General features: G+C 34.7%; 2 protein-coding genes across 3 annotated transcripts in view; one reads left to right on the top strand and one right to left on the bottom strand.

The window, feature by feature from the left end:
* LOC136026093 (FGGY carbohydrate kinase domain-containing protein-like) overlaps positions 1 to 13,632 on the top strand; it is a 461,793-nt gene that overhangs the window by 271,652 nt on the left and 176,509 nt on the right. The window lies entirely within an intron of this gene.
* Positions 6,105 to 13,632, bottom strand: part of LOC136026114 (uncharacterized) — a 56,403-nt gene continuing 48,875 nt past the window's right edge. Inside the window, exons 7-8 of one of the 2 annotated variants that reach the window (XM_065702400.1) lie at positions 12,303 to 12,446; positions 6,105 to 6,374 (exon numbers count right to left, since the gene is read on the bottom strand). In XM_065702400.1, coding sequence (XP_065558472.1) covers positions 6,213 to 6,374; positions 12,303 to 12,446 — 306 coding nt within the window. In that variant the 3' untranslated portion in view covers positions 6,105 to 6,212. The remainder of the gene's footprint in view (positions 6,375 to 12,302; positions 12,447 to 13,632) is intronic. The other variant, XM_065702409.1, reaches the window with a different exon arrangement.

Below are 13,632 nucleotides of genomic sequence, written 5' to 3'. Positions count from 1 at the left end.
CTTTACGAAAAAATTATTATACGTAGGAATAAAAAATAAATATTGTTACCTCTGCTTCAGCTCAAAGAAGGCAAACCAGAAAGTGAAAGATCATGTTTGCTTTATGCACTACAATGGTCCCTCAAAGAGCTTGGAAACCGACATTCTTGTTGAAGGTTTTCGCCAAAGTGAAGCCATGCATAACCTTCAGTATTTACAATACATCGGAGACGGCGATTCTAGTGTTTTTTTACAAGCTAAGACAAAGTGTTTCATACGGGTCATATATCCAAAAATAAGAATGTGCCAATCACGTGACCAAGAACTATACGAAATACCTCCATAATGTTGTGAAGACAAAAAAAGGGATGCACAGCAAATTTCTTTCAAATGACAATATTCTAAAGCTAACCAAAAATCTACGAGGTGCAATAAAAAAGAACTCGGCTGATGGTGGGTCTGCCGAAAGTCTAAGACAACTCTTACGAAGAGGCCCAGAGCATGTGTTTGGTAATCATAAACAGTGTGATTCTGGCTGTGCCAAAAAGAATGGGGTCTTAGAAACTGTGGAGAACCACAATAATAACCTTCCGAAAACTATTTTGGAGGATGTAAAAGCTGGCGTGGAAAATATTTGTAAAAAAGCGGACTTATTAAGAAACGATGCAACGACCAATCTTGCCGAAAATATATGTCTGTTGCAGTGAAATTCGTCGCCGGAAAACAAATAAGCCGCTCGAAACGTTGGTCATACCATGCTAGGATAAGTGGAGCAAGCCTATCCTACTCCTTGGGCCCGAAATGGCAATCTTCTACATGGAAAAAAACATTTGGCTACAGTCCTTGCAAAATAACAAAAGAATACACGGTGAAAACTTCTAATCTTCGGAAACGGACAAAAACAAATCAGAAAAGATATTACGAAACCATGGGTGGGAGATATCTGGCCAAAAAGAAAGAGAATCAGAGTTTGCCTAAAGGCAATCAAAATTACGGACCAAATTGCAACAAGCCTGATATGAATCCAGAGGATTTTGAAATCGCAAAGGCTGATTACGTTGCAAAAAATATGAATCTGGATGGAGCCAAACTGCAGGAGATCTACGTAAACACAAAGGGGCAAAATGATAACTGGATATTTGAAAGGAGCAAAAGGATTACTGCCACTTATTTTCATAGAATAGCTTCTCGCAAAAAAAAATACTCCAACCGCACCCATAGTCAAGAATATCCGAATTAATTCTAATTTCAAATGTATTCCAATGCTTAGGGGAATTCAACTGGAGGCTATTGCACTGACGGCGTACGAGCAGAGAGAGGGAGTATCATTAATAAAGGAGATCAAATGGGACTACTCATTCATCCAAATATCCAGTTTCTTGGAGCTTCTCTTGATGGTCGCTTAGAAAACGGCACACCAGTTGAAGTGAAGACTGTCCATAATATTCCCAGAGGAATGACCATAAGGGAAGTGGCATCCCAAAAAGGATTGGTAAAGAACTTTTTCCTATGGTCACACAATTCAAAATTGGAGTTAAAGAAAAATCATAAATACTATGCTCAAATTCAAGGTCAGCTAGAAATCACCAATCAAGAAGAATGTCAATTGGTGGTATATCACCATGAGCATGATGTGGAAATTTTAACTATTCCGAGATCAAAAGAGTATTTTTTGTCCATATTACCAAAGCTTCAGGAGTTTTGGAGAGCGATTGTTTACTTCCGGAGATATTAGACTCGCGATTGATTAGGAACATGCCACTTAGAGAGCCTGCCTTAGTCCGGGCTGCAGAAAATCGCAGAATGAAACGGACTTTGGAGCCAGAAGACAGTGGATGTGAGAAAATTACTTGGTCCGACACTGAAAGTGAATATTGAAAGTGAATTTTCCATTGACATGTGAAGAGCATTGACATGCGAATAGTATAGAGATTGTTTAGGGGTCATAATGTATTAGTAGCAGTATTGTTAACCTTAACCTATTAGGGTTGTTTGAATAGTAGACTATTATAGGTTAACTATTAGTGTTGGTGAAATGCATATAAATATTAGTAAGTAAATTCTATTTGAGAAATTTCAGCATTCTGTCGAGGTCCAAACCATGTTGATAAATAAACTCTAATTACGTTGAGATTTAGTTGCTACTTTAGGCACTTCCAGGTAAGATAGGACAGCTAAATTTGGCAGGCGTATCAGGGAGCGGACCAGATTAAATTGGAAAAAGTCATTTTCCCGATCTGACCATCTGGAGGGGGTGGGGGCCGGTTAATTCGAAAAAATAATATTTTTTCGGGGGCCGGTAATATTTCAGAAAAATTTCGGTTAGTAGAAAAATGAAATATTTTTAACTTACGAACGGGTGACGGGATCTTAACGAAATTTGATATTTGGAAAAATGTTGCGTCTCAGAGCTCTTATTTCAAATCCCAACTGGATCCGGTGACATTGGGGGAATTGAGGGGGGAACCTAAAATCTTGGAAAACGCTTAGAGTCGAGGGATCAGGATGAAACCTGATGGGAAAAGTAAGCACAAGTCCTAGATACGCGATTGACATAACTAGAACGGATCCGCTCTCTTTGGGTGAGTTGAAGGGGGAGGGGTTGATTCTGAAAAAATAGAAAAAATGAGGTATTTTTAACTTAGGAAAGAGTCATCAGACCCCAATGAAATTTGATGTTTGGAAGGATATCGTGTCTCATAGCTCTTATTTTAAATTCCAACCGGAGCCGGCGACATTGGGGGAGAGATGGGAGGGGGAACCTAAAATCATGGAAAACGCTTAGAGTGGAGGGATCGGGATGAAACCTGGTGGTAAAAATAATCGTAAGTCCTAGATATGAGATTGACATAACTGGAACGGATCTGCTCTCTTCGGGGGAGTTGGGAGGAGGATGGTTAATTCTGAAAAATTAAAAAAATAAGGTATTTTCGAGTGACGAAGGAGAGATTGGATCTTATAGAAATTTGATATTTGGAAGGATATCACGTCTCAGAGCTCTTAGTTTAAATCCCGACCGGATCTGGTGAAGAGGAAGTTGGGGGGGGACCTAAAATCTTGGAAAATGCTTAGAGTACAGGGGTCGGGATGAAACTTGGTGGTAAAACTAAGTACAAGTCCTAGAAACGGGATTGACATAACTGGAACAGATTTGTTCTCTTTGGGGGAGTTCGGGAGGGAGGGTTAATTCTAAAAAATAGAAAAAATTAGGTATTTTAACTTATGAAAGAGTGATCGTACCTTTATGAAATTTCATATTTAGAAGGACCTCGAAACTCAGATCTCTCATTTTAAATCCCTACCAGATTCAGTGTCATTAGGGGGGGGGACCGGCATTACTGGTACGGATCCTTTCTCTTTGAGGGAGCTAGAAGTTGTTAATTTGGAAAAATTAGAAAAATTGAGGTGTTTTTAACTTAAGAATGGGTGACCAGACCTTAATAAAATTTTATAATTAGAAGAAACTCAGGTCTCAGAGCTCTTCTTTCAAATCCCGACCAGATCTTTTGACATTGGGAGGGAATTGGAGGGGGAAACTGGAAATCTTGGAAAACGCTTATAAACGGCGTAGATACGTAATTGACGTAACTGGACTGGATCTGTTTTCTTTGAGGGAGTTAGGTGGTGTGGTTCAGTGCTTTGGTGAGTTTAGTGCTTCTGGACGTGCTAGGACGATACAAATTGGTAGGCATGTCAGGGAGCTGCACTAATTGACTTGTTACAGTTGTTTTCCCCGATTCGACCATCTGGAGGGCTGAAGAGAGAGGAAAAATTTGAAAAATTGACGTATTTTTAACTTACGAGTGGGTGATCGGATCTTAATGAATTCTGATATTTAGAAGTACCTTATATCTCAAAGCTCTTATTTTAAATCCCGACCAGCATTAAGCCTCTGATTTTCCTTTTAAAGCAATCTATTGATTCTTAGAATTTTACTAGAGCTCATATCATATGAGCTCTTGGCTCTTCTTGACCTTGTCACAAGTGCCATATGAGCTTTTAGCTCTTGTTTTTGATGAATACTATATAAATATAAGTAGTTTCAAAAATTTATTAAATACCCCTAAGGGGTTTCCTTCCTCCCTTACCTGTATTTATGACCCCAGGGCAAGGGTGCCTAATGTTTATTATGTACCTTCAGGAACATATCACTTTAAATGACATTAATTTAATAAGTATATGCATTACTCCGTAAAGCAAAGTATATGATTACCCCGGTTCCAAACCGGGGTAATCAGTCATTTATGAACGAGCTTATAAATCATCAACTATATGAGATGATGGGGAAAAACCAAAATATTCTAAGATAAGGCACTATTAGGAATAAAATGAGATCCCGTGGAACTAAAATGGACGAATATCCTACAACTTTAGATTTTAAAAAACAATTTTCGTATATTTTATAGGCCTACAATCGGCGTTTCTTTACTTTCAAGAGCCAATAATGTCTAAAATAATGTGTTTTAAAGAATAACGTTCTTTTAAAAAATGATATTCATACATTTTATAGGCCTACAATCGATGTTTCTTTACTTTTAAAGGCCAATAATGTTTAAAATAATGTGTTTTTAAGAATAATGTTCTTTTTAAAAACAATGTTTATACATTTTATAGGCCTACAATCAGTGTTTCTTTACTTTTAAAGGCCAATAATGTTTAAAATAATGTGTTTTTTAGAATAATTTGCTTTTTTTTAAATAATGTTCATACATTTTGTAAGTCTACAATCGGTGTTTCTTTACTTTTAAAGGCCAATAATGTTTAAAATGATGTGTTTTTAAGAATAATATTCTTTTTAAAAATAATGTTCATACATTTTAAAGGCCTACAATCGGTGTTTCTTTACTTGTAAAGCCAAACTGTTATCTGCTTTGTAACCTAACAAATTCCAATTCGTATGGTGTTAAAATGATATTGCCTCAAGGTGTTGTTGCCAATTATACATGTTTTCAACTTCACTTTAAATCTGGTCTTAATGCTAAAGAGATGTCAACATTCTTAATGATATTCTGGCAAACCCCTGAAGGAGTGCTTAAGCCAATGAGAAAGGAGGAGATCTTGAATACTAAGAATTATTGCTAAAAATCATCTTTTATAACTACAAACTTAACAATCTTTGGGATTATTTGTCGGTATAAGATCTACAAAACGACACAAAAATCAAGGCTATATGATTAGTACAACCCTTTTAAACAGTAAAGGAAGAATATCTTAAATGGCAAATTTTAAAGGAAACTGATGATAATAAAAAAAAAATTCACGGCCAAAATTTTTGAAATCTTGTGGCAAATGGAGAGGCTACTTTACAATTCTCTACGTCTTCTAAAAGTGATTTTATTGCTACTTTTAAAAATTAGAGGTGTCCCCACTAATTAATTTTTTATGAAGCTCTAATGAAAAAAAATGCAAATTTGTTCGGCCTATTCATGTCAAAGCTTTCAATGAAGCCACAGTAATTTTTTCATCAAAGAATCTGCTCGTGTCTGTTGTTAATACGCATTTCACTGCTATTGGAAAATAGCATTGGCTTCAAACCTCGGAGATCCACCTTAAGGCAAGGGCTGTCACCCAGTGTTGCCAACTGCCAACGTCTAAACAGAATGTAAATCAAGGCCAAAAAAGGGTTAATTTTTCTCAAAAAGAGTGTAAGTCAAAAAGTTTGTGTATTCCCTCTTCTCTGCCCTCTCTGAGGTAAAAAGAGTGCATTTCACACGAAAAGTGTGCAAGTTGGCAATCTTGCTGTCGACCCCAGTGACCTATTGCCAGTTTTATTGGTTCTTTTTTCTGACGTGACTAACACGATTTTTGGTCATGGATTCCCTCCCAAAAACTCCCCGGGGGGATGGATCTCCCTGCGGTTCATCAGCTCAGGCCCATACACACATCATGGTACTGAAGGTGTGACCGGAGGAGGCAAAATGTTTTAGGGGGGTCGTAAAATGAAACGTAATATACAATTTAAATAAATTTCTACTAAAAAGAATTTAGCTTACCGATACAGCTAAAATCAGTAACCTTTGTATCCTCAATTACATTGGCTATCAAACAAGATTAGCCTACCCGCTAATGGACCTTAATCTTACGAAGGAAAACTAAGATAAAGTCAACAGCCAAGACAGTAGATATTTTAAAACAAATGCAATTTTATTAGCATTACACAATGTAACATAAAAACAAATAGTATCCTTAATAAAGACGTAAAATATGAAACTGTAAAAACACCTAGCAACTCTTTAGCTCTTTATACCGTTACTGGCCCGGCCAAAAATAAACCAAAAATAAATAAACAAAAAATAAAGAACTGAAATCATAGCGAGAAAACACAATTTGTACAATTTGGAAGGAGAATTTGCAATTTGTTCATTAACTTGTTCCAGAGTTTCAGGATACGCAATCTGAAAAAATCAGAAGCAATTACATTTCAATGTACATAATGAGTAAACAAAAAAGTGTAAGCTCGTGTAAACAAACAAAGTGTAAGCTCGAGCCAATTAAAATGCATCAATACGGCCGAATATACCGTTGCCTCATATCGTTGCCTCTATGACTTACAACTCAGCACTGTGGACTAGGATTGTCCATTGCATCCTATGACCAGGGAGAGCTGCTGCTCAGCCTGATTCTGTGTCAGTATAAATCGCTATGTTATACTGAAATCAAGTGCAATTCAAATCAATACAATAAGGGATTCTTGCCTGCCCGCACAATGTCAATGGATTTGATTTTATAACGCTCCCCTCCCTCAATTTCATTAGATGTAGTCAACCTTGAGGAAGTCAAATAATCTGATTGGATGGCTTTTGAGGTTTGCAAAACGACTGAAGTGAAAAATCTGTGTCGGCATCAACAATATGCACATACAAAGCCACATGTATGTTAAGAATTTGGAAAAATCGAGAATTCAATTTTTAATGGAAAAGACGTCTAAATGCCTTTGTGCAATTTTTTGTATCAGGCGGCACCAAATTTAAAAACAGAAATATGGACAGAAATAAACTGAAACAAGATGGCACAAATACTTAAGAAGACATTGCTTTCCTTTAGGCATATATGTTCCAAGATCAGACACATTGCTGAAGTTTGAATTTTCATATACGAAAAGCATTGTCAAATTTACAGAAAAGTTTTCCTATTCATTTTCAAGGTGCAATATGGCAACCCTGACAAAAACACGCGACTACCTTAAAAAGCTCATAATAATGAAACCAGTAAAAGCAAAACAAGGAAAATTGTGGTTTTCAGATATGAATAGAACAAAGGTGGAAAAATAGTAGGCGCAAAAAGTGGCAACAAAAGTGGCAAAAGGTAGGTTACAAAAAAATGGACAACATATTTCAAAAACAGAAACGTGGCTAAAAATAAGCCGGAATAAAAGCTAAAACAAATACGACAAAAGAGCGTAGGAAGGAAAAGATTTTCTTGTAGGTGTAGTTGTCTTTCGGAATAAAAACATTGTCAATGTTCGAAATTTATTGACGAAAAGCTTTGTAAAATTTAAAGAATTAGTTTTGCTGTGTTATTTTCAAGGTTTAAAATAACAACACTGAAGGAAAAATAACACTGCCCTAAAAATTTCATAATATCGAAACAAGAAAATGAAAAACCTTAGAAAATGGCGGTTTTCAGGTATGAATACACTTAATATGGGAAATTAATGGGCACAGAAAGTGGTACATTTCCAAAAACACACATTTCTAAAACAGAAATGTGATAGAAAAATCACACAAAATAAAAGCTAAAACATATTGGACCAAAATGTCAAAGAAAAAAACATCCCTTGAATGTTTAGTTGTCACTTGAAATAAACCGACTGTTAACGTTCGAATTGTTGTAGACAAAAAGAGTTGTCAAATTTAAAGAATTAGTCATGCCTATTCAAATTCAAGGTCAATTTGGCAACACTGACGAAAATAATATACTGCCCCGGGAAGTTTATAATTTTGAAACAACTTACATATTTATTAAAAATGGCATTCTCAAGGTACGAACATACCAAAGATGGCCCAGGAGCAAACAAATGTTTGAATTTTGATGTCTTTGGTAGCTCAAATAAGTAATTAAGATAGGCCAGATGTATATCGAAATTCTCTACTAACTCTAAAATTACCGAACCATTTATTGCCATAACAGTGAATATTGTCCCAAAAGGATATAAAACTAATAAATGGGAATATTGGCCACTAAATTACATAAAAATATCATATAATAGACCTTTAATACTATATACAGAAGATTAATGGAAATTTATTACAGAAAACCTGTAATCAGTAAAATTAGAGCCCGTGCCTTTTTTCAAAACTTGTTAAGTCACCCAAAAGTATAATCCTGGACTACAAGCCTAGCGTCGTTTCAGTAAAGCTACTAAAACTATTTTTTTGTTGTATACTTCTTGAATCGTTGGACAGTTTAGAATTTCCATTTGTAAGCTATCCTGAAAATCAATAAATGGAAACAGAGTTATAAATAAAAAAAAAGGAATAAAAATTAACTTTTGGCACTATACAAAATATGAATAGAATTAATCATGAAAATTCTGAAATCCATGAAATCTTATACAAAGGAGTCCTCTGAAAATACAAATCAAGCGCCATTTCCTTAACTTACGAAGAAGCAAAGTTTTAGATATTCAATAAAAAAAAAAAAAAATAAAAAAAAAGTTTTAGATATTCAATATAAAACATTTATATCCATTTCAAAACTGTCCTCAAAACCAAGACCGTATCCAGATGTCAGGCTTGAGCCCATCCCCTTTCCAAAAAAAAAGAATTTTCCGAATCGTGAGAAAGTAAAAAATGATTATTAACAAATTTTGCAAAGGTACTTTAGTGTTTGTGAAAAACCCCACTCCAAACGAAATCCTGAATAGTTTTTGAAAAAACACTCCCCCCAAATAATACTCATCCCCCAAACGAAAATCCTGGATGTCCTCTAAGTTAAGAGTGATGTAAGTGCAAATGCTTGGTAGCCAATGTTTTTTTCCTCAAAATTTTCATCTTCATGTTTTTATTATATATGTCCGTGTTTTAGAGTCAATTCAAGCTTGCGATGCTAATCAAAACTGCTTGTCGACAAACAAATTAATTTGTACATACCTTGGATCAAAGATTCTTCTTAGACCCAAAATTTCACAAATTTCAAGAGAACTTTTGCACGAGCCACAGGGACGATTTACTAATAGCCTGTCTGTATCCAGGAATTATGGTATGGGGTGGGGCAACACATTGTTACTCTAGGGCTTTTTCTGATTTTTTACTATCATTTATAATAGTATCATTTAATAATACCAAAACACAAATTTTAATTGATAATATGAATAAAAAGTGCCTTTTAGTCTTCATTAGTATCCTTAAAATCTTTAACATATTCTCCAATTATTCTCATATCTTTACTTTTGTAAAATTAAAGGTGGGTATTTTCAGGGGGGACAACTAGAACCATTCAAATTAGTCTCTTATCTGGCTGAAGATTACCAAACCTTTAAATTAAACCGAGGTCGTTCCAATCATGTTATTCATCAGTAAGTTTATGCATGTTCAAGCCTCACATTTTCCTTCACTTTTAGAAAATATATATGAACAATGTGACATAATAGAGCACACAAATTTGCATGTTTGGGCCATTAGCATCAGGATAAGAACATGTTTGACAGGGTCGCAAAATATGTGTTTACATTTAAAATTACTGGTCAGGTTGGGATAATACAAAACCATTATTTAATCGATGAGAAAGTATCTTGAAAAATTACTAACATAGATTGACCAATAAAAGTTTCTTCACATAAAAAAGGAAATAATAAACGTTTTCCAATATTGAATTTTTTTTTAAATATAAAGATGAAAGTGATCCTCTCCCAGAAAATTCTAGATCTTTGGGTGAATAAACCGACTCCCGTAGAAGCAATGAGGAAGCGGTGTCATTACAATAAACGACAAATTATTATGGAGTCGCTCAAGGACATTGGCGCCATAAGAAATTTATCGTTTTTTTACACAAATCAAAATACTGAAGGAAAATTAAAATCAGAAAGTTTTTCCAGTTTACTCGTTTGTTAAGAAACTTTTCAAAATAGAAAAAAACAAAAAGGAGTTAAGAAAAACAGTTGTTTGAAAAGGGAGTTTTTTTAACTTTCAATGGAAACGAATCCATTGTAGTTTCGCACGGTTTAATGTCAAGCTATCCCCCTCCCCCCCCTAAAAAAGTTGATAAAACATGACAGATTCTAACCTATCCAACAGTTGACCAATTCTGAACTATATTCTGAACAGTACACCAAAATATTTTCAACTATCAAGTGCACCAATTGGGGGGGCAGAGACGGGGCTACTGCCCAATCCCTAAGTTGTGTCCAATGGTAATGAGCTCTTAGTCAGTTTAGGAGTTCATAAACGATATAGTAATAATAACTTCCCATGAGTAAGAAGTAGGTGAGGATTTGGTTTGTTTATAATCACTCACCCATTAACAGAAAGTGGGTATTCACACCTTACAATTACTAAAGGTGGAAATATCAAGAACAGATTCACTGAACCCCTAGCAGTTGATAGTAGGGTAATATCAGAACATTTTCAAGAAAGTTCTTTTTATCTAGGAAAACCAATTCGACAGAGCTTGGGAAGTTGCGAACGGTTATACTCCTCTGAAAATAGCGCCTTCAATTGACTTGCATTTCTATACAATCTTTTTCTATAAGCGAAACTTTCGACTTTGTGACGAGGGAATCAATAATTTTACTATTATAGAAGTATATGTAGCAAAACAACTAATTTAATACTTTATATATTAATTTTTAAATTTACCACAACGCAAGCAAAATTTGCTTATTGCGCAAATAAACAGCACATGCAGGGCTGTATTCAGAATGGCGTTACCCGGTTCGACCTTCCCCCTCCCAGAAATGTTTGTCCGATTCGTAAAAAAGTAACGTAATAGAAGTAAAAGGTAATCTTTGTCATCTTTTGTAATTTTTTTTTAACCCTTCTCCCGAACAAAACTGCCCCACAAACAGAAGTCCTAGTTCCCGCCCTAGGCACAAGGCGTGAGCTTGGAATAACATGAGCTTCTTTGATTCGCTAATTTGGGAGCATTATCAAATGAGGTACTAGGCAAGCACATGTAGCCAGATAGTAGGCAAGGCCATATCCAGGGAAGGTGGGTAAGGGTTTGACCCAGCAACCCCCCTTCAAAAAAAAGACAAGTTTATCCAACTCATAAAAACATACAAAAATCCATAGAAGCAAATTTTTGATACCTTTACATATTACAATATTTACAAACATTCAAACCAGGTCAGACGTAGAAGAGATCGTTGATTTTGTCCCTAATCCTGATAGATTCCAAAATATTATATACTTCATCACATCAAACACCTCATCAGTTTTTGTTAATGTATAGGGATCATTTCATTTATTTAATGAAAATTCAACATTACTAGGGTTCCAAATTCCCATCCAAAATTAGAATGTGTAAATTTTAGGGGGAAATATATCGAATTTACGGAAAAAATTCGAACTTTGCTTACATGCACACTACAAAAGCAGGATTAAGGAGTAAGTAAAAACGTAACAAAACAGACAGCGCATTAACACTCCAAATTTGTCGTTTTAGGTCTTGAACAAAGCCCCGGTCTCAGGTCACTCTGCACCTAGCACTAAGTTGGAGCACCCAACAAAGCACTAACCCAGCACTAAGTTATTCTTGCCGGTAAAAGAGTGAGCTTTGTTTAACTGTAGTGGCAACCGTGACCTTGTCATGGATTTTTCGATCCCCTCAAAGCCTTTCCCTGTGTGTGATAAATATCTATAAATAGCAAAACAGTATTATCCATTTTTAGCAATTAAAAGTCTTTGAAATCTTTATGCATGAGTTTAAAGCTTTTCAAAAATTAACCGGTGAGATGAATGGAGGTTCAACTCACCTTCAGTACAAATGATTCAATGACCAAATTTACGCTTGAATTTTAAGCCAATAATCACTAATGGAATTAATTCAAATCATACATTAAAAGCATTAAAGCGGAAGCAAAAGTGAGCACAATACTCAGTAACTGTGATAAACATTTAAAATGGAAGTTTTTGATGGCGTACATTAATTAAAAAGGAAAAAAAAGTCCTATCCCTATTTCCATCTCAACTTCAGATCTATAATCAATGGTATTAAATAGTTTTAAACTTATAATCAAGGTAACCATTATTTTATTTATTTTTTATTTTACTTTATCATTAATTTTACGAATTTAATTCATATTTTTAGGCAGATTTGTAGGTTGTGGTAGCCGATGGACCTAAATTCAGCCATCCCTGATCAGTCCTATACAGCTATACAACCAACTCATTGTCTTCGTCTATTATATCATTATTTATTCCTATGTCCACGGTCAATTCCGTGTGGCGTACGGTCAATTCAGAAACGAACCTTTCAAAACTAATCTCAATATCAGAGTCTGGTATTTCCAGTTCTTCAGTGAGAAACTAAAATGGAGAAACATTGGTTAGTACTTGTCAAGATTTTCAGGAATGAAACCTGCATAAAACTCTTGATAATATGGATCATATTTTTCTCTCGGGAAAAAAATTCAGCACATACGATCCGAATCCTTATGGAATAAACTACAGGATTCACAATTATGGTTCATACACTAAGACATACAACACTTACTCTGTTGCTTATTAACATTTGAACAGAAGGGGGAGGGGTAGACATCAATATCTAATCACTCTGTGTTCCAGGGTATACTTTTGGTCCATGGCTTGATATTTAACACTGAAGAGGTAGAGGGAAGGCAATATTACCCCTCTAAATGCAACTATCTGTTTCTATGTAGCATCAAATATTAAATTCATATGCCTACCAGCACAAAGGTCAAAAGCATAATGTGGGGCATGTGAGCTTTGCCAAAAAAATTCTTGAGGACTGCAGAGGGGGGCTAGTCCTACCAGGAGCTTTGTTTGCAGCACTTTTAATGGTAACATGTTTCAGTTCCTATTTAAATGTTTTAAAACATACACATACAATAATTTTTTTTGTTTCGTCTTTGATCATATCGAACCCAAGTCCTAGAAAATGGAGAACCAGTTCATTCCATTGGAAAATATTCTAGTATTATTTTTAAGTAAAAACAATTAGACGTTTCGATACATCACTTTAAAGCTCTTGGTCATAAACCTGTGATCTTTGTAAATAAAATAACTTTCTGTGCAAATTATTTTCTGATACTGTATACATTTCAATGGTTAACATTTTTTTTAAAATAGATGTTTGAGAATCTACACTTTAAAATTATAGAAACGATTTGAAAATGAATCTGTCTGATATATATTAAAAGGGTTCTTACGAGATTTTTTAAAATGAACTTTGCAGCTCAATTCAACTCACCACTTAATGTTTGAAAAGCTTTAAGGCCTTATCTGAAGATTTCAAGGACTTGAATAATACTGTTTTGCTAGATATATATGTATATATATATATATATATATATATATATATATATATATATATATATATATATATATATATATATATATATATAAATAAGTTGTCTGTGGGTTGTCTGTCCGCATATGACGTATGAATTATTTCATCATAGACCAATTCAAAAACGAATGTATTAAAGAAAAAAAAACTAAAAAAAAACTAAAAAAAAGGTAAAAACTACAA

This window comes from Artemia franciscana, chromosome 1, assembly GCF_032884065.1.
Source record: "Artemia franciscana chromosome 1, ASM3288406v1, whole genome shotgun sequence".
Taxonomy (NCBI): domain Eukaryota; kingdom Metazoa; phylum Arthropoda; class Branchiopoda; order Anostraca; family Artemiidae; genus Artemia; species Artemia franciscana.
The sequence above is the reverse complement of the archived record's forward strand: the minus strand, read 5'-3'. Positions and strand labels throughout refer to the sequence as shown.